General features: G+C 39.8%; 1 protein-coding gene across 10 annotated transcripts in view; it reads left to right on the top strand.

The window, feature by feature from the left end:
• The window catches only part of PTPN13 (protein tyrosine phosphatase non-receptor type 13), a 124,950-nt gene that overhangs the window by 96,276 nt on the left and 7,497 nt on the right, over nucleotides 1-21,177 (top strand). For 5 of the 10 annotated variants that reach the window (XR_012623230.1, XM_074823867.1, XM_074823868.1 and 2 more), the window contains 19 exons: nucleotides 773-904; nucleotides 1,289-1,755; nucleotides 2,727-2,867; nucleotides 4,752-4,845; nucleotides 5,641-5,726; nucleotides 6,559-6,721; nucleotides 7,644-7,858; nucleotides 7,948-8,046; nucleotides 9,532-9,893; nucleotides 10,091-10,268; nucleotides 11,483-11,641; nucleotides 13,387-13,558; nucleotides 13,681-13,891; nucleotides 14,820-14,890; nucleotides 16,412-16,467; nucleotides 17,138-17,294; nucleotides 17,617-17,793; nucleotides 19,292-19,395; nucleotides 20,622-20,677. Coding sequence is in view for 9 of the 10 variants with exons in the window: in XM_074823867.1 (XP_074679968.1) it covers nucleotides 773-904; nucleotides 1,289-1,755; nucleotides 2,727-2,867; nucleotides 4,752-4,845; nucleotides 5,641-5,726; nucleotides 6,559-6,721; nucleotides 7,644-7,858; nucleotides 7,948-8,046; nucleotides 9,532-9,893; nucleotides 10,091-10,268; nucleotides 11,483-11,641; nucleotides 13,387-13,558; nucleotides 13,681-13,891; nucleotides 14,820-14,890; nucleotides 16,412-16,467; nucleotides 17,138-17,294; nucleotides 17,617-17,793; nucleotides 19,292-19,395; nucleotides 20,622-20,677 (3,100 nt within the window). In the remaining variant the exon portion in view is untranslated. The remainder of the gene's footprint in view (nucleotides 1-772; nucleotides 905-1,288; nucleotides 1,756-2,726; nucleotides 2,868-4,751; nucleotides 4,846-5,640; nucleotides 5,727-6,558; nucleotides 6,722-7,643; nucleotides 7,859-7,947; nucleotides 8,047-9,531; nucleotides 9,894-10,090; nucleotides 10,269-11,482; nucleotides 11,642-13,386; nucleotides 13,559-13,680; nucleotides 13,892-14,819; nucleotides 14,891-16,411; nucleotides 16,468-17,137; nucleotides 17,295-17,616; nucleotides 17,794-19,291; nucleotides 19,396-20,621; nucleotides 20,678-21,177) is intronic. The other 5 variants (XM_074823874.1, XM_074823871.1, XM_074823870.1 and 2 more) reach the window with 4 other exon arrangements.

Raw genomic sequence — 21,177 nt, 5'->3', positions numbered from 1 at the left:
GGCTGTGTCAGTCCCTTAAAAATGCTGACCTTCATTTACCTTCTGGATAATTTCTGAAAACTGGTGATACTTCTTTGTTAAACTATGTGGAAACAAAAATCATTCAAATCAAAGTAAAAATGATAAAGCTTAAAGTAGCAGAAAATTAAAGGCACATATAAAGATAAGGGCTTTACTTGTCCTTTAAAGGTACATATAAAGATAAGGGCTTTACTTGCCCTTTAAAGGTACATATAAAGATAAGGGCTTTACTTGCTCTTGGGTCTCTATAGATGCTTTGTAATTTTGGTGTTTTTTTTTTTTTTTTAAAAACTCAAAATCCATACTTTGATTTTGGAAAAAGTGAATGTAACCATATGACTGCTATGGAGGGGGGTGCAAGAAAGAAAATCTTATTTTATTTAATGTCTGTTTTGTTTGGTGTTTTTTCATTTTAATCTGTGCCTTGAACTGAACTGCATATTGCTTATTTCGTTTCTTGATTTTTGCTTTTGCATCCATTTTTCTTACAGCAGAAGAGAAGTAGAAATCATGATATGGAAAGGTTTGGCAAGTTTAAAAAGAGGAAATATTCATAACCACTTCTTGTGGTTTGTTTTGGGGTTTCTTTTTTTTTTTTTTATGATTAGGGTTCCCTATTCCAGCATCACTTGAATTTTAGTAATTTTTAATCCATGCATTGTGTAGAGATTTTCAGACCTGTACTCCACATTCTCACTGATGGATAAAAATGTAGATGTTGGATTGTATCTGAACAAACCCTTTTGTGCAGGACACCGACTAATCTCCGTAAATAGCACAAGTTTAGAGGGCGTCAGCCACCATGCAGCATTAGAAATTTTGGAGAATGCACCTGAAGATGTGACACTTGTTATCTCTCAGCCCAAGGACAAACTAGCCAAAGGTACAGAGAGTAATATGCCTTACTATTAGTGAATTGTTCTTTGAGTTTGAGCACTCTGCCTTCTCTGACACCTTTTGTAAAATACTTCCTGCATTTCTTTAAAATTACTATAATCAACTGAGATGGCCATAAAACACCACCCTAACTGCAGTCACTTCTGTAAGCAACCCCAGCTAGTATGTGCTTGAAATTGTGTTCTGAAAGTCTGAAAGTGTGTTGCCGTAACCTTTGGTGAGGACACACGGGTTGCATCGCAAACAGAAGGTGTTCTGCGTAATATGAAAGAGTGAAACCTTACATGGTTGTAAGCTGAGAAATTTGTGTCATACTGCAGATAAGATGTTACCAGGTACTGATGTGACTGTCTTGTCTCCTGATTTCCAGCATCGTCTAACGCTGCACACATCAATAATGGAACCAGGGGTTATTTAAGAAGGCCATCGCTGGTGCAGGACAATGAGGCAGAGTCCTCTTCAGAAGAACACAGCCGGTCCCGTGGTCACCAGAGGCCTGTTTCAGGGAGTCTGTCTGGTTTGTCAGGAGGCAAGCGGGATGGAAGCGTGAGCTCCCAGGATTCCCGAACCGAGAGCGCTAGCCTGTCTCAGAGCCAGACAGCCAGCTGCTTTGGCAAACGTGCAAGTGGTAGAGCCCAGCAGGATCCTCAGCATTACAATGATTCCCAGTCTGGGCTTTCTAAAATGAACGAGAAGAGAAGATCCTCATCTGACAGTACTCGAACAAAAAATAAAAGGCCAGGACTGGTGGAATCCATGGAATATTCTGACCGAGGGGATTCTGACATGGATGAAGCAACTTATTCCAGCAGTCAGGAGCAACAGCGAGCTAAAAAGGCATAGTGTATTCCTTACAAATATTTCCCATCGCTTACAATAGTGGTAGTGAAATAGCTGACTGTGGGTGTGAATAAGGTGAAAGGATGTGAGGGGAGGACAGCATAGCCTGCAGCTTATCCTTCTAATGGCAAATGCTAATAGCTGATTTCTAATAGTTTGGTGATTTTGTTTGAAATAAATTGAAAAAATCACTGCTGTAACTTGAAACAACTTCCCAGCTTTCCAGTGTCACAAGATGGGCATGTCTTACTTAGAGGCAGACTGTGCTTTGGGACAAGTGTATAGTGTAGAAAACCCTCCTTTCAATTCCGTGTGTTTGTCTAATATGATCATAGTCTAGTGACCACCCCTAGAGGTAAGTTTATTTACCTAGCAGATAAATTAAGTTTTTTCCTAGACTAAAGTAGTAGTGATGCATCTGGAATGGGTAGCAGCGGAACTCATTGTCTTTTGGGATTGATCTAATCCATGGAAAACTGCTCTTGTGTAGTGAAGTTCAGCAGTGAGCCACACTCTGAACAGAAACAGCTTGCTGCTTCACCTTTCCAAAAGTACACAATGGCAAGTACTACTAATTAATTCTGAACTTCCAGTGATTCCTCTTTTCAGCTGATGGAGGTTATTTGATCAATTTGTGGTAGCTCCTGAAAATTAATCCAACAGACCCTAGGCTGCTGTACTGAAGTACTATAGTTTCTGTGTTCTGTGACCAACTCACTTTGACAATAAAGTCTCAGCTACTGAAGACCAAGCACATTTCTGTAATAAACCTGTTCAGTGGCAGCAATGGAGGAGTTAAAGCAGTGAGCCTTTTGAGTCTTACTAATTGGTACTTTGCCATGTGGACTCCTTTTGGCTGCATCTGACTCAGAAACACACCCTTTAGGGTCTTAACTGTAAACTTCTAATGGCAAATCGTTCTCTCTTTGTGTTTTGTTTGTTTCTTTTCTTTTTTTTCTTAAATAAAGGAATCTTCCTCAGCGAATACAGCAAACAAAATGAATTCTAAAAAGGTTACTGCAACACTTAAACCTGGAGATATCTTTGAGGTTGAACTAGCCAAAAAAGATAACGGCTTGGGAATAAGTGTCACGGTACTGTTTGACAAGGTTTTTAGATGTTTTCTCTTTTTCTCTACTCCCAGCAACCCATTAAATTGCTAAATTACAAGGAAGCAAAATATTTTCTGGAGCCACTGTTAAGTATATAGTTTTACTGATGTGTGATTAATCTTACCAAAGCTGAAAAGTAATACTATTTTATAACCGTTCTCTTGTCATCTGCCCTTTAAGTAACTGTTGTTTGTATTATGGTGGTACCCTAAAGTCCTAACAGAATCTTATCACAGACACTGCTTTGTGAGTACAAAAAGCAACATGTTCTTTGTCCCTTGCTACCTAATAATGTGGCAAATTTACAAGGGAGAGAAATAAGACCTTCCCTGACCAGCATCGCAGGCAGTGGAAGCTGTAGTGTTACTTAAGAGTATCTTTGCACATCCACACACATACTGTGTTCAGTATGCTGACACTGCTTTCTTACAATATGAGTCAAAAAATGTGTTTTTAATGGACTAATTTCTCTTTGGGCTATAAAATTTTGAAGGTAGTTTATGTTTAGGGCCTGCCATACTGCAGAGTGGCATTTCACAGAAGAGGAGAGTGATTTATAACAGAGGCGCACATTTTTCACTGCTCCTGTTCTTGTATTGTGTTCAAAAATACATTCTGGTATTTTAATATTCAAATATTATCTCTAGTTGATCTCTGGACTACACGGTAATTTGAAAAAGGAAAAAATGCTTAAATTATAATAGTAGAGAGTAGTTGTTAGCTGTAGTTCAAAACTGGTGGCTTTCACTGGCTGCTTATACCTAAAACTAGGTTGGCCTTTTTCCAAATGTGGCCATACAGATCAGCATGTAGGTGGAGTGCCAGTTCACAACCCTAGCACTGTTTTCATATATACAGCTAGTATTGTAAGAGGAGCAGAATGAAATTCTATTATTTTAGCATCCTAGCCTATTCAAAGTCATATTGCTTTGTTGAGCTTATAACTTGAGGCAGCTGGAGGAGCAAAGGTTCAGCAGGAGTTGGTTACTGAGTAGCATCAAGCCTGCTGTGTGCATGCACTGGCTTTGTCGAAAACATTAGAAGATACCAACTGATGCAGAGATTCCCCTTAAAGGTTGACCAAGTGGTATCTTCATTGACCTTTCCTTTTTCAGCCTCCATTCTGCCCCTTGCACTGCTATCTTGTACAGTGGTGAGAAGAAGAGGTATACAATTAGCTCTGTGTTTTAAATTTTCCCATGTAATACTGTATGCTTTGGGAGTGAACATTAATACACTGTTGGTCTCCCTCTTCCCTCCAAGTTTGTGGAGAAGCACCGATAGTGAGCCAGAATCATACAAAGGTTTGGGTTGGAAGGGACCTTTAAAGACCAGCTAGTCCAACCCCCCTGCAGTGAGCAGAAAGGCTGAGGCCCTCCAAAAATAAATGCCATTTGAGCTTGGGCAGATTTTTTTCAGCTTAGACCTTCAAACTTGCGTGAGCTGAAAGAAAGCAGCACTCCTTAGTTCTGTTACATCAGAGAGGGTGTATTGGAGTAGGACACTGCATGGGTATGCATCTTCTGCTTTGGCATGCTGTGCCTTCACACATCTCTGAGCTTTGGTATGCATGCAAGCATGTAAAGTCTGGCACAACGCAGACATGTTTCTGCTGAAGGACATTTATTTGGTTTGGATGCGTTTGCATTGTGATGCAACATGTTTTTACAATCTTCCCACCCCAACTTCATTTTTAATAAGTTGCATGACTGCAAAAACATGTTTTATGCAACGTTTTGGTTTTGACAGTTTGGCTGTTCTTTTTACACGCCAGTAGCCCAAGTGCTTCCTGAGTACAGTTTTCCTTGTGTGACACTGTTTAATTACTAAGTATTCTAACTGCAAAAAGACTAACAAATCCTATTTTTGCTTTCCATTTAGGGTGGTGTAAATACTAGCATAAGGCATGGTGGCATTTATGTGAAAGCGATCATTCCTAAGGGAGCAGCTGAAGCAGATGGCAGAATAGAAAAAGGTAGTATTTCAGTTCTTTCAGTTGGGACTCTTAATGTGAAAAAAGGGCAGATAACTGTTTGTGGTGGACTTGATATGCTGTGGCGTAGAAGTTAGGAACTCTGTTTGCCTCCTTTCTTTGTATCTTTTTCCCTGGGAAGAAGAGCTGGCTTTCCAAGCTACTGCATTTGCAGCTGTCATTTTAAATATTGCCTTGAGAGCGAATTCTGCAGGTGAAGATTAGAAAAAAGTGTTGAACAACTGCAGAATCAACAGAAAACTGAGACTGTGGATGGGAAAAATAAGAGATAGGCTGCAGTATTTTTATTTTTTTCCCCTAATGCAGCCTGCGTTAATGGAGAACACTTCTCTGTTCCAGCCATGGAGAGAGAGGACTTTGTATTATTTGTGGCCTTGTTGCTTGGCATGCTGGGCAACTCAATACAAAAAATCACTGTAGTTGTTATGGCTTTTCTTATTTGTAAGCCAGGCCACATTCTTTACTGAAGTGAGAATTCCCATTGGAGACTTAAGAGAGCCTGAGCTTTGTGGCAGGCTATCATTCTGATGGCTAACACTAGCTTTGACATGGGATTATCCCACAGAATCGTAGAATTATTTAGGCTGGAAAAGACCCTTCAAGATCAGCCGTGTAGTTTAGTTGCAATGTTCTCTTCTTGACTCAGAGTGTGGAGGGGAGGGAGAATATACTTCAATAACTGTCCTTGTTAGCTGAGACTTGAAGGTTTCTGTGCATCATCAACATTTTATTGATTATGTTCTGCCTACTTTTTCTTAAATTAATAATCATTTGTAGGTGACCGTGTGCTCTCTGTCAATGGGATTAGTTTGGAAGGTGCTACCCATAAGCAAGCAGTTGAAACTCTGAGAAACACTGGGCAGGTAAGCAGCTGCTGGTTCTACTCCCACCTGTAGTAAACCAGAGGTAAAGGTACCTGAAGAATGGAATTGTCCCCAGTGTCCTGGTTGCTTTAGGTGTGCTTTCTTAGGTTTCTTGGCTTCCTGGACCTCAAGTCTCACTGCCCACCCTAGTGAAATTCTGGCTCTGTGTGTGGGTGAGAGGTCCGCATGGAGTTGGTTTCTCCTTGTCCCTGGGCTTCATAGCAAAAAAGCCCGGGTACACAGGTGGGAAAGCAGCTGTAGCAGCATGCTACATACCAGTCCCAAATCTGAACCACTGAGGAGACAAGGGCCTCCCTAAATGCAGCTGTGTTTGCATGCTGTGTCAACAGCTTTAGTTCAGTCTTTGGATAGCACTTGAATTCTGCCAGTGGTGTCTCCTCATTTACTAGTGCTATTTATGGCAGCTGCTTCATATGTGGAAGCACATGCACACCTGAAAATAGCCAGTGAATGTACACATTCAGAGCTGCTAAGGACTACTATTTTGCTCACTTCATAAAATGTTTTTAACTCTATTCCCCATATGCATGTGCAAATGACGCTGTCTTTGACACTTCTTAACCCCCCCCTCACAGCCTTACTGGAAGAAAACCCTTTCTTACTCTGTGTTGGCGAGTATCTTACAACTCCATTAGTGTATTTTGGAGGTTGTCACAGCCCTTAAAATAAGGAACAAATTGAGGATGTATGTCTATAAAGTTTGCTGCTGTAAAATTTAGGGCCCTGACAAGTTAAGAAAGAAACATGTGCTCCAGTCTGTGCTATCTCCATGACCACTGCCAGTTAATTGGAGAATGTTTCATCTCTTTAGGTGGTGCATCTGCTGTTGGAAAAAGGTCAGCTTTCAGTGGCCAAGGTTCATGCTCCAGTAACACCACAATGCACGCCTCCAAATCAGGTGGGGCAATGTGAGCCACAGGAGAAACCAGCAACAAAAACTACAAATGCCAAAGATTACAGCTTTGTCACTGCAGGTCAGGTCACATAGGACAATTGTCTGAACTTTCAAAGCATCCTTTAGTTTTTATAACACTTGCCTTCAAATCTGTAGAATAGAGAGACAGACAGGAGAAAGAGCTGGTAGGAATCTATACCGAGCCCCTGCAGATAATGCAGTCTCTTCCTTTTTGTGCTGTTGCATTTGTGTTTTAAGATTTCCTTTCACATCTCTGTAACTTTGTTTAGTTACTATTAAGTGTTTTCTATCTCATTGCTTCTTATTGTTTCCCAATTTCACCAGCCTTGCAGGCCAGGGCTGTAGCAAGGTTGGAGTAAAAGGGGCGCTGCTATCTCTGGTGCTGCTAAGGAGTGCCAAGGAGAGGTTAAGATACTCAAAAGTAAATGAGAGCTTCTGTAGGTCCTGCTGTTCCTGTCTAGGTGAGAGAAGACATCAAGAGCTGGATAAAGAGAGAAGGATTTGTATAGCTGACTTGAGGTTGGCATATTTCAGCTTGTCTTGCTGGACACCTGTGAAAGTGGAGGGGAGCCTACCCAGATGGGGAAACGACTGCAGATGCCATTTGGTCTTCCTGCATGGGATTTATCCTGTCTGCCAGGAACTCCAGTTCCTGCTCTCACTAATATCTCATCAGTGACCAGAAAGGTTGTGTCACACTGTGCTTTAACAGGCTCCTTAATGGACTTCCTGGGGAGCAGTGAAGACACCCTGGCTTTCTGTGGATGTTGTCAGGGCAAGCCAGCAGACTGAGAAGTCGTGATCAGCTCTTTGTCCTCTCTAACTTGGAGGGATCTTTTAGATAATGCTTGTGTTCAGTAAAGTGGAAGAACCCTGTGAGGGGGAGAGTGCACATTATCATGTCTGGAGTAAGAGCGCCGGCCACTTTTTTTTATGGCCATCATGCTGTAGGAAATAATAAAGTAGTGTTTCTTTTGCAGAGAACACGTTTGAGGTAAAGCTGTTGAAGAATAGCTCAGGCCTTGGGTTCAGTTTCTGCCGTGAAGATAACCTTACGCCAGAGCAACTGGGCTCAACTATTGTGAGGGTGAAAAAGCTCTTCCCTGGGCAGCCCGCCGCAGAAAGTGGGCAGATAGAAATTGGGGACGTCATTCTGAAAGTGAATGGGGCATCGCTGAAGGGTTTATCCCAGCAGGTTTGTATCTTAGTAATGAACCTTATGCTGTGGTAGTCACGCAAGTCTTGGGGGTCTGCATCTAATAATGAATCCCGCTGTGGCCGTAGGAAGTCATCTCTGCTCTGAGGGGAACATCTCCAGAAGTCTCTCTTCTTCTTTGTCGGCCACCATCTGGTATACTGCCGGACATCGATCCTTCTTTGCTGGTAAGGTGTATGGCATATGATTACTTTTTTTTTTTTTTTTAAAGTGTCATTTGAAGGTTAATTTATTCAGTTGGGCAGGTGGGTTAGTTAAATGCAAGATGCGGATGGAAAGATGGGGAGGGTGCTCACAAAAACATGATTCTTATGGTAAAGTCCTTAGGAGTGTACCAAGCATTTCGTAGAAATGTGAAAAAATGCAGGATTTAATAGTGGGGGGTTTTTTTCCCCCTCCCATTTTGTGGCTTAAGACATTGGAAATTAGCTTAATACACTGTTTCGGTGGCAGGAGTTTCTTTGCAGCCCAATTGCTTGAAGTTGATCCCAAATAGAAATTGAATATTTCTGTAACATATGTGAAGAATATTCTGTGAAACACCAATTTGTCTGGTATTGATGCATGTAAAACCAGGGAAAAGATTGCTGTATGTACTTACTGAAAAGACTATTTTCAAAATGCTCCAGTAAGTAAATCAAAAGAACAGAATGCCATTTCAGGATACTTGAAAGAAGTGGAAATTAAATGTGTTTTAGCAACAGAGAATGTTGAGGGGAATCTGCCTGCTAAGTAGGCATTCCATAATACGGGAAAGTATAAAACTAATGGAGATGAGTCTTCAGTTTAAGTTACTTTAATATAATTTTCAAACAGAAAACATTAAAGTCTGATGACAGAAGCTTAAATGTACAAATATGAACTTAAGCGAAGTTAAATCAACTGAACAAACTAATAATACAAATGACTAGTCCAGTAATTAACCTGATGTAGTATGGAATAACTAATAAAACAGTGCATATATTAAAAGGAGAGAAAAACCAATAAACAAATGACAATTTTCGTTTATAACATTATCACAGATCAGTGTGTTTGTGAACACAAGAATTTGGTCATAAAAACATAAACGAAGCTTTTAAACTTTGTGTGTCTGCTAGCTGACATCATTCTCGGGAATATGTGATTATTGACAAAACTGTTCTTCATTCTAACAGGAGTTAATAACTTGACTGAACCGTCTCCTTTTGGCATAAATTATCATAGTTTTTGTAGTCTGTTATGTAGCTTTTTGCTTAAAAGCTTCCCCGTTTCTCTCCTGTGTGAGATTACTTTGACTGCGCTTGCACTGGAAGCATCAGCAGTGTGTTCTGGTTGGAAGGGATTTCATGGTAATTGCCTGGGTGACTGCTGGGCATACCTTAAAGGCATCTGTCAGGAGACTCTCCAAGGCTAAAGCCAAGAGTATATTTGTTTTCCTTAGATGAATTTGCAGTTCTTTATCAGTATATGTTTCAAAGTTTTGCACAGTTTGTCTTGACCATGTTGTATTGAACTTGGTGAAACGATGCTGTGATACGTTTACACAGTTGAGGCAACATCTAAATGGAAGGAGCCACTGACTAATTGCTTTTGGTAATTTTATGCAGTCTTTGCAACTTTCTTTTGTCATCAGAACTGGAATTTGATAAAATAAATGTCCTTGATCTCTGCAGACTCCCATCCATTCACCCCAACAAGTATTTCCAGATGTCAGCAGAGAAGTTTCTGGTCCATCAAATGGAGAACAAGGTGACAGCTCAGATGACAATGAAACTACTGGTCTGAGCAAGGAAAGGCTAAAATCTCCTTCCAGAAGAGACAGCTACAGTGACAGCAGCAGGAGTGGTGATGAGGAGGTGATAGACTTGCCAGCACAGGTGGGCCTTGGCTGGAGTTCTGCGCTATACCAAACTTCAGAGGAAGCCATGACACAGGCACATGGTCAGTATGAGGCACACAGTGGTCAGGAGGAGGCTGTTCGCACCATCTTATATTCTGATCAAGAGGCTTCTAGCAAGTCAGAGCTCGAGGACAGGTATGCTGTTTGTAGTAATCCTCATAATACTGCAGAAGATGTTTACAAAAATAGTTTATTGGACATATTCATAGAAATGCTTTTTTTAATTTTGCTTTTTGTGATCTGTATAAAGTCAGTATTGGTCCATACATTCATTTATGGCTGACAGCCACATTGTACAAGCTGATCCTTATTTTCTGCTTGTTTATCTGTAGTAATCTGCCATTGGACTTGCCGTTGATCCCAACCTGTAGAACTGTTCCTGATGTTACCACATCCGTTTTAATAAATGAATGTTATGCTACTCCTGCTTCTGAGCTGACTCCACACCTGGGAGAAGGAATGGATTCTTTACTCAGCCAGTTGGAAAAAAATACTGAAGAATATGAGCCGGTAATTTACTATTTCTGTCTTTCAGTAGCATGAAGACACCCACTGCTGTGGCCAGCTGGGAGTCGTTTTAGCCATGATATTTGGAGTGACTGGGTAGAAGTTAGGCCTATTAATTTACAAATGGAGTAGCTGTATGTTATATTTGCACCAACCTGGACATGTGCCGTATAAATGGCACACGTGAACATGCCATTCGTAACCAGTGAGCTGCTCGTACAAATGTCTGCAGGCATTTTCTGTCTGGACTGTTGAGGAGTTGATATGTTTCCCTCTGTGAATGTGGAGCCATCCACGTGTACATAGGTAGTTATGTATATGTCTATTTTGTGTGTCATTTCAGGCTGGAAAACTTGTCATTAAATATTTACCTACCTCTAAACCACACACTCAGTTGAAGTTTGAATGGCAGATACCTTGCTTCTGCCCTGTTAGGTTTCTGTGTGGTTGTACAGAGATCGGAGGATAAATCAGGGCAGCAGGGACATCAGGAGACCCTGTTTTTGTATCCCAAAGACTTTCTGCTCTCCTGCAAATGCAGCATGTTTTTGAGATAGCTTCTTGTCACCCCAGAGATGTGTTGTATCAAAAGGGACTTTTGTTTCCATATCCTCACGTAATCTATTCACAGATGGAAAAAAAAAGTTAAAATTGAGCCTTGCTGAGTCTCAGTTGTGAGGGCCTTTCAGGTTACAAAGCTGTTCTAGCCCATACTCCATTTTGAGAAAAAACAAACTGTCGTTTTCTTAGTCCATTCTTCAGAAGGTTTTCTCAAACCTTCCTGGTGCTCTGTGAGTTCTATGCAAATGAGGCAGATCTGGATTTTTCAAATTAAAATTCATGCAAATTAAAATAGGCAAAACATGTCCATGTTGAGTTCTGAGATAAACTATGGTATTGTATCTCATTGTAGGAAAATACAGTCACCTACTTTCTTCAGTTGAATAAATCCTGATGTGTTGTCTTATTTGAAAAATACAGAGCTTTTTTAATATATGGCAGCTAGTTGAGGGCAGTATAAGGTGTCGGTTTTGGCATGTGCCTTCACAGTTTTGTTTAGATCATGCCTTTGGCAAATGTCTTGGTACTGTCTAGGCTTGCGGTCCCCTTAGACCAATAGGTAAATCAGTTGCCCATTTCTAACTGTCTTCAATTCAGTAAAGCATTCAAATAGCTTCTGTTTGTCTGTGTTGTAAAGTGCTATTTTCTTCCCTTAGGAAGTAGAGCTCCGAGTCACTATGACAAAGTCAGAAAAGGGTAGTCTGGGCTTTACAGTGACCAAAGGTAATGATAACATTGGCTGCTACATTCATGACATTGTTCAGGATCCTGCCAAAAGTGATGGGAGACTACGACCTGGAGACCGACTGATAAAAGTGAGACAATTAATGTTTTCAGATACAGATATTGCATGAAAAGGACAACTTGGAGTCCGAAAGAGAAAAACCAAACTCTGTTGTGGGCCAGAGTAAATGTGGTTAAGGAGCAAAGGCATGCACCTTCTGAGAGGCATAATTGGATAGCACTTAGACAAAAGAAGTACGAGTATGAAAACATGTCAGAAGATTGCTGAGGGGAGTTGTGGTACATCCCACAGCTAGGCATGTGTGCAACCACTATTCATGATGGCAAAAAATGGCTTAAAGAGAAAAGCATTCATTAAGTGAGATGGTTGCTCAGATATGTGGAGGGGTTGTTGGTCAAATACATCTATGGCTAGCATATTGTTAGGAAATATGTTTAGGGGATTTGCTCTAAAAATTTGCCAAGTATGTATCATGTAGTACAGATGTTCATCATAGAATTGTGAAATAGTTTGGGTTGGAAGGGACCTTTAAAGGCCATGCAGGGACATCTTCACCCAGACCAAGTTGCTCAGAGCTCCATCCAGCCTGACCTCGAATGTTTCCAGGGATGGGGCATCTACCACCCCTCTGGGCAACCTGTGCCAGTGTTTCACCACCCTCATTGTAAACAATTTCTTCCTTATATCTGGTCTGAATCTACCCTAATTTTAGTTTAAAACCACTAACCCTTGTTCTGTTGCAACAGGCTCTGCTAAAAAGTTTGTCCCCATCTCTCTTATAAGCCCCCTTGAAGTACTGGGAGGCTGCTCTAAGGTCTCCCTGGAGCCTTCTCTAGGGTGAACACCCCCAGTCTCTCAGCCTGTCCTCATAAGGGAGGTGTTCCAGCCCCCAGTCATTTTGTGGCCTCCTCTGAACCTGCTGCAACAGGTCCATGTCTTTCCCGTGCTGAGGACTCCAGAGCTGGACACAGCACTGCAGGTGGGGTCTCAGGAGAGCAGAGTAGAGGGGGAGAATCACCTCCGTTGACCTACTGGTCATGCTTCTGTTGCAGCCCAGGGTGCAGTTGGTTTTCTGGGCTGTGAGCACACGTTGTCGGCTCATGTCCAGCTTTTCATCTACCAGTTTCCCCCAAGTCCTCCGCAGGGCTGCTCTCAATCCCTTCATCCTCCAGCCTGTATTGGTACCAGGGGTTGCCCTGACCCAGGTGCAGGACTTCGCACTTGACCTTGTTGAACCTCATGAGGTTCATGTGTGCCTATTTCTGGAGCGTGTCCAGGTCACTCTGAATGGCATCCTATCCCTTTATAGTATTGGTTTCTGACTGACTGAAAACTTGCATTTAGGCTTACAGGCACTGTGAGCAGTAGTGACAAAGTGCGTAACACAGAGCACGTGTGCGAGTCACTGCTAGATCAGGACACTGAAGCACTGCTGAATACTATTAAACCTTAATAAAGTTAGGCAAATATAAGTCAGATTGGATTTGACTGTGAATCAGACTTTCAGATGTTGGCCTATGCAGTTACAGCATTCCAATTTTTTAAATAGGAACAGTAAAATAATATACATCTTCAGAATGTGTAATATGTTGACATTTGGACTGTAAACTTGTTTCTTCACTTGCAAAAGTTCATTTACATTAATGTGTTCTGTCTCTTTCCATAAGTATGATGAACTGCAACTGTTGTCAATAAAGCATCTATTGTTTTGTCTTTACTGCAAATGTCAACAATAGTAATAAATGTTTCCAAAGTAATGCTAACTGTTTTACTTGGAACCTAACAAGGAGATCTCTGTTGCTTTGATTTTTACAGGTTAACGACATTGATGTCACTAATATGAGCCATACCGATGCAGTAAACTTTCTCCGTGCTGCCCCGAAGACTGTCAGATTAGTGCTGGGACGTGTTTTGGAGTTACCCAAGATGCCAGTGTTGCCTCATTTACTGCCTGATATTACACTAACGTGCCATAAGGAGGAGCTAGGTAACACAGAAGTATAGTGCTTTTTGCTCTAAAGCAAAATTATTCCCTTCTGTTACAAAGAACAAACCTGATTTTTTTTTTTTTTTTTATTCCCCCCCACCTTCTCCCTTTTTCCTGCAAAGGTTTGTTGTTATCAGGAGGTCATGACAGCCTTTACCAAGTTGTGTATATTAGTGACATTCTCCCCAGATCTGTTGCTGCCAGAGAGGAGAGTCTCCATGCTCTGGATATTATCCATTATATTAATGGAGTAAGCACACAGGGAATGACTCTGAAAGAAGCCAAAAGAATGCTGGAAACGTATCTTCCTAAAGTGGTGCTCAAAGTGACCAGGTATGTTCTGAAAGCAAATGCTTCCCTGTACCTTTTGTTTTTCTCATGTGATTGTATGAGTATATAGGTAAAATATGTTCCTGGTGTGACACCTAATTCACCAGAGTGGTACTAGGTGGCATGTTATTGAGGACTGATGCCACAAAAAGGGTCTGTATATTCACAATTTTTGTGCTTCAGTGGAGCAGAAGGATGCTTAGTACTTACTGTGCTTTGCGTTTGTTGGGAAGACAAGGCTGTGTCCAGCTATGAAGTGCAGGTATTCAAGGTATCACTTTCAAAATATAACAAAGGTTATTTAAATACAATTACTCCTTTTTCTTAAAACTGTTACTGAGGGTTCTGTAATCACAAAAAAGAGATCAAATGTTTCATGCTTACATAGTTCTGCTGTCATGTGGAAGTCCCAGCACACTGGTGAATATTAAAACCCTATGGCACAGATCCTCATGCGCCACTGTATTTTCACTGATCCCTGCTGCTTGTTTTATAGCCGTACAGCAATCTAAAAAAACTCTCCAGATTGCTCTGTTGTAGTTTTTCCTGGGACTGAAACATTTACTTCATTTCTGAAGTCTTCCAGCCGTGCTTGCCATTCTTTGCTTCCTCTCTCCCTTTCTCCTTCCCGCTCTGTTTTATCCCAGAAGGGGAAGGAGTTACAAAGTCCTGAGGCTGCAAGGTTGAATCTTTTTGTGAAATCTAGAAGGAAAATCCAGTTCTAACAAACTCTTCAGTGCTCCCTGAAGTAGGCACTAACCTAAATACCAGTGCTTAATCTCTCTCATTGAATATTTTAAGTATTCTGAAACTGTTGTAATAGAAAGCACGATTAGCAGTTTTACTGATAGTACATACTTACATCAATATCTGATAATTACCATGATTTATATTTTTTTAATAAAAATTTTGTAAACTTTTTTTTTCATAGAGATGGTCATGCAGTGCTTCCAAAATCCAAGAGCCCCAGTAGCTCAAATCTATGGCCAATGAAAACTAATGGTAAGATTTACTGGCTTACTTTTTGCAAGTAAAGTGCACATGTTTATAAAAATGAAGAAACTGATATGGGCCTTAAGATACCATCCTAGTCCAGTGGCTGCACTAGGGCTCCACTTACTGAGATCAGCTGCAGCAGGTGTTCACTCAATCTTTCTTTTAAAATCTCCATGAAAAGAGATTCAACAATAGTCTCTTCATGATCCCATTTCTCTTGTAGTTTAGAAATTCTCTCTAATTCTATCAAGCCTAAAAAAAAAAAACAAACCCTATTATCATCATCATAATTGTTATTAATAATAATAATGTTGTTGCTTCCTCTGACCAGGCATAAAAATACTAATTTGTTACATTTGAAAGGGCTTCAGGTCTCCCATTGGTTTTCTCTTTTACAAGGCCAAAGGAGCCTAAATCAATTTTATTGCTCCCCTCCAGTTAGTTTACATCTCACAGTGCACGGCGTTGTGTGAGGCACACCAGTGCCAAGCAGAGAGGAAGAATTATTTCCAGGTTTGTGTAGACAACATTCCTGTTAATACATCCCAAGTGAGATTAACTTCCTTTTTGCTAAATAGTCCTTGTTCACTCACTTAGATTCAGGATCCTTTACCACCTATATTTGCTTCTGCGCAGAGTAACTATTTATACAGTTATTTACCATGTTAAGCATTTGCTTTTTTCTTTGAAATTTGGTACTTCACATCTCTTTCGATTCATCATAGTCTTGTTTTTCACACTTCCTTTAATGTATTTAGACTGAGTATTGTTCTTGCCTTCTGAAATTATTGCAGCTCTTACAGTTTAGTGTTTCTCGCATCTTTTCCAAATATGCTACTCATTTTGTTTCAAAAAACTTAGTCAAGGTATTCATTAGGAACAAGCCCTGTAACCAAATCTTGGAAGTCCCCACATAAAACTCCCTTCCTGTAGATGACTTGTCATACATAGATTCATGACAAGATATAAGGTTACCCTTAGCCTTCACTTATCATCTACAAGTTTCTTCGTTTGTAAAAGTGTAAATGTATTTGAAAGTCCAGAACTTCACTATTAGCTAGGTATATAGCATCTGCTGGTTCCACTATGTCTCATTTATTATACTAGTAATGAGATGTCTAGGATAGGCATGGTATCACTCTTTTCTTTACCAAGAAGGGAAAGGTACCTTTGAACAATGACTCAGATGTCAGATGATGGGGAAAGGGAATCATGCCCTATTTCCCAATGGTGCATGTTTCCTCTGTATGTTGTTAAGCTATTTATCCACATTTCTCTTGTATTAGCATTCATGCTTTCTGATCCCATTGAACGCAACATTCTAAAAGCCATTTTAAAGTATAGTCCATCAGATGGAAGTTTGGCAATGCCCAGTCATCAGGCAGGCAGAAACATGGGCAGAAATGTTATTCATTTCATAAAATAATACTAAATACCTTGGGTTTTTTATAAAAATAGTTGATGGGGGCTAGTTTAATTTCTATGAAAAAGTTGCTGTGAAGTTGTTTTTTTCCCATTTTTGTTTAGGCTGTGGTGATCCCTGTGATAAAACAGAAAAGACAACTGATGCTTATGAGCCCAAGGTAAATATTCCTTTATTGTGCCTATTATTATTAACCAAAGGATCTACTTTACACACATTTTTTTTTAAATAAATAAATCAAACAATCCATTAATGAAAGTATGCAAACCTTCTATTGTCAGTTGATGTGAATAAGCAGTGATTGTAATAAATATGTAAGTTGTTTCAATTGGTCTTCTCTTTGGGGCTGATTTATTGAAAGACAAATGGTTATATGAGAAGGATGCAAGGCTATGATCCAGAAAAGTCCATTCTGTTTACAGTTTCTGCAGATGCTTGCATGTTACATTTACTAGATGGTTTTCTTTCTTTTTCCCCCCTTTGTTTTTTCTGAGAAATGGTGTGTTGTGTGACCAAAGGTATTGAAGGTTATAATCTGTTAAATATTACTATGTGTTCTCTTGTGGTTGCTTCTTCATCACCGTGTGATTTTTTTTATTTTTTTTTTCCTAGTTGCTTTAAAATTTGTTTATTTGCTCTTTTCAAGTGAAACTTCTGACACACTTAAAAGCTGTCCACCAATCACCCAACTATCCCATATGAGAATACAGATGAATAGGGGGTTTTATTTGTTGCAAAGTAGAGGGCTGAGCTTCTTAAGGGTTGCTTGCTGCTTCAACAAACTGACAGACTCTTCAAGAATTAATTTTTACTGTACTTCACTTTCTTAGATAAATGGCAATAGCATCCTAGGACCTTCTCAGACAAATACAGAAAGCAATATCCATCACACAGAAGGCCTAATGAATCTCTCAGGATCAGGAGATGCACCTTCCCTTGGCTTTACCAATAAGATGTCAGATTTTTCTAAACACAGTGACACATCAGGTAAGAAGAGGTGAGATGGGGGATAGCATTATTCAGTTTTTAGTGTACAAGAGAATCAAGGCATTGTTGAATAGACTGAAATAAGTCAATGTTAGGCTGGCAGTCAATTTTAGAAGATCATCTGCAAGTCATGTGCTCTGCTTTAGAGGAATTAGTTGATGTTGGAAGTAGATTTATGGAAACTGGATTTTGTGTTAGAGTGAAATGAAGGAAAGCCATGAAAACAGCTAGAAATAATGCCATGGCATCTGGCCCTTCAATTTTTTTCCCCCACAACATCCTATATTGGGAAAACTTGTCATTTTATACTATTTCTCTTTAGAAACAGAGGTCCCAGATGATGAGTATTATGATGATGATGATCACAATGAAGTTGTCCAGTATCTGTTGGATGTTGTAGATGAGGAAGCCCAGAACCTTTTAAATAGTAATAACACAACTTCAGAGGCTCAGAGTCTTCTACATCTCAAGAAAGCTGCATCAGAAGATCACCTGCCAGGTAACATGAGCCACTAAAAAAGCATATAATTAACAGCAAAATACTTCTTGAAACAAGGTGCCAAGCAAGCAATTGATTTGGCAAGACAAGAGAGAGGAGGGTTGACACTGAATTGATGTGTGAACTGAAAGTTTCCCAAGTAGAACACAGTTGCTGATTCCAGTGAACTTCAGATGCAACTTAATAAGTCAAGTTCTGGTTTGATAAATCTGGGTTTTGCTTTAAGTAATCTGGGAAAGTGAATCCCATTCTGGAGTTGTCTCAAGTGGAATTCATGTTGTTTAGGTACCTGGTTCTGCAGGTACAGTCATGTTGAAATGCTGAAGTGTTTCAACGTTTCATTGATTGAAGATTGCACAACTTGGAAATGGGTTGAGATCTCTCAAAACCAAACAATTTGCCAACCCGCTTCATCTCTCCTAGAAAAACTATCTTTTTCAGTACCTGCTTTTGTCTGTACACCTTTCTTTTCCTTCATTCCATCTTCTCAGCTCCATTTGTTACTAACTGGAATTTGGCATAGGATTTGTAGTTCCTTTGTGGTGTCACACTCCGTATGTATGCTTCAAAAGGTCAAGCAAGATGCTTGCTGCTCCTGTAGAGGTTCATTCGAGAACTCAAGATATAACTTCCAAAATTATAATTATTTCAACTCCTTTGCTGCTCTTCTTCAAGTTCATTGGGTTATTGTCATTGGTCATTACATTAGAAATCAGGGAACACTGAGGTTCTGGATGTGCCAGACACTCTTTCAATTTATTATTTTTCTTACGGCATAGAACTTGTGGAAATAACTTTACATGTCTTGTAAATGAAAACACCTTTGTCAGTAGTATCTGTAAATGGGGTGCAAACATTTATTTTTTTGAATAGTGTATGATTATTCTATCACAAATTAGCTATCCAAGAGAACAAAGCATAGAGTTATTTTACTGTTTCTCCTGGCTGTGCCAGGACCTCAGCTGAGGAATATCACTGGAGCTCCGCTACTTCCAGTTTCTTGTAGCTAGCAGCTATGCAACTGAAGATTAATTGAATCCATAAGATACGACAGCAAGGAAATACCGTAGCAGACACATATAAGTCAGATTTTATTCGGCGCACCTTAACTAGGTCTTGTTAATAAAAAGAGCAAGTAGAGTCCTAGTTTAGACCTTCTGCTGGTCTAAATGTAACTGAATTGCAGAAACATTATTGACATGGGACTCTGATAACTTACTAAGTGCTAGCCCGTCCATCCATTGTGCTGTGGCACAGATACTCTGTTAGCTGTGCAAACAACCTCACGTGTAGTGACAGCTGTTCCAGTTAAAGAAGCCTGAAGTCTGATTGTTCTATACAGTAAGACCTCTTTTCCAACACACTGGTAGCAAAGGGACTTAAAATATGTTTCTTGGTTATTTTAGCACCTGTATTCCCTGTGTAGTGCCAGACAGGCATAACAGATTCACATCTGTGAGGTGACTCCTGGGCATCTTTTGGTGTGTTTATGCTGTAGCTCCTGATTTTCTTGTTCCAGTAGAGATGAATGGAAAACTGACGGAAGATAAGTCTGAAGACACAGATTGTGATGGGTCATCTTTACCTGAAGATTTTTCAGAGGTGGGATGGCAAGAAGCTGGCAGACATTTGTCTGCTGATTTTGTTTTCTCAGACACTCTTTCAATTTATTATCTTCCTTATTGGCATAGAACTTGTGGAGATAACTTTACATGTCTTGTAAATGAAAACATCTTTGTCAGTAGTAACTGTAAATGGTGTACAAACACTTATTTTTTGAATAGTGTATGATTATTCTTTCACAAATTAACTATATGAGAGAACAAAGCATAGAGCTATTTTACTGTTTCTCCTATAAAGCACAACAGCTTTTTTCAAAAAGGGTGATAATAAGCTATCTTGTTAGTGTTATTTCAGGCATTTAATCTAAAAGATTTCTGTGATTTCCTGCTCAGAGAAGGGAAGCAGTCACAATGAATGCTGTGTAGACTTAACTGTCCAAAATGTAAATTTGAGATTTCATTTTCTTCTCCTTTTTGCTAGGGTATATTCATTAACTTGAATAACTTCTGCATGTGGTTTACCCTATGTTATTGCATGTCCTGGTTTACATCGGTCACTAGATGCCCAGGTTCTGTCTCATATTTCAAATCAGCACCATTCTATCCAGCACATCCTAGCTGTTGCAGCTTTCTGTCCAGTTAGTAGAGCTGAGGGTCAAATCAGGAGTCTGGCTCTGTGTCAGTGCATGCTAGGAGATCTGCAACTAAAATTCTCTGACTATGGCAGTGGAAACTTGAAAGCTGGCCTAATAGGTATAAATGGTTTTGTAGAGTTTTTGAAAGGAGGATTGAAATGCCACCTTTTCTGCTGAGTCTTCATCATCTGTTGGGGAAGGTGTGTATAGGAGTACCTGTCATTCAGAGGTAAAGCCCTGTTCTGTTCTGTGTAGGAATGGTGGCTTGCCGGGAGGCAGAAGTTTTCACTGTCAAACTTGCTTGCCTTATAAAGGGTTTTTAAGTATTAGAAACAAAAGAAGTCAAATGAGAAAATTTTGATGGTTCTACTGCTGCTGTGAGTCAGGAATGATTTTAAGATAGCTTTTTGGCCTTGTTACAGTAGACCCTCTTTCCGAGTGTTTAGTGCTCTTGTCCTCTGTTATTTTGGGTTAATGAGGTGTGTAAAAGAGGAAAGTCTTTCATTATGTGCTGCTTTGAACTTAGTACCCTTTAGAAACGTTCCATGTAATTGTTCAATGTTTAAAATTTACAGTGGGTGAGTGTTATAACTATGTCCTTTAATGTATTTTGAAATATTTCTTCCACTAGCCAACACATGTAAATGGTTGTGAAGACTATTGTGAAGTAAAAGCTACGCCAGAAAGGTAAGATTTCTTTTCTAGTGTTGCTAGAAAGCAAACCTGTGAATTCTGAAACTCTGAAGAGGGGTATGTTATAATAGAGGGTAAAACAAAACAAAACAAAAACCCAACACTCCCAAACCAAAACAAACCCAGTAAAACATCTGTGCAATGTCTTGTTGAATTGCTCTCTGTCTGGTCTTTTTATTTAAGAGGTTATAAATTGCCTGAATACTAGTCAGCTTTGTGGCTTACTATGTCCTAGTTTTATTTATTCCTTTGATACGTGTTTATAACAAGTAGCTGGGTTGTGTTCAGATGGCTCCAAATAACTTAATTTGCATTGTACTAACAATTTGGTACCTGCACGTGAAGAAAACAAACAGTGCTGTCTTCAGTTTGAATCTTTACAAGCTTCATTAATGTTACTACTTCTGGTTTTAGAGCATAGAAACTATATTTTTTTTTTTTTTTTTTCTTAGAGCATAGAAACATACAGGTTTTTTAGAGCATAGAAACATATA

Source organism: Strix aluco, chromosome 4 (genome assembly GCF_031877795.1).
Source record: "Strix aluco isolate bStrAlu1 chromosome 4, bStrAlu1.hap1, whole genome shotgun sequence".
Taxonomy (NCBI): Eukaryota; Metazoa; Chordata; class Aves; order Strigiformes; family Strigidae; genus Strix; species Strix aluco.
Note: the sequence above shows the minus strand (reverse complement) of the source record. Positions and strands in the feature narration are given on the sequence as shown.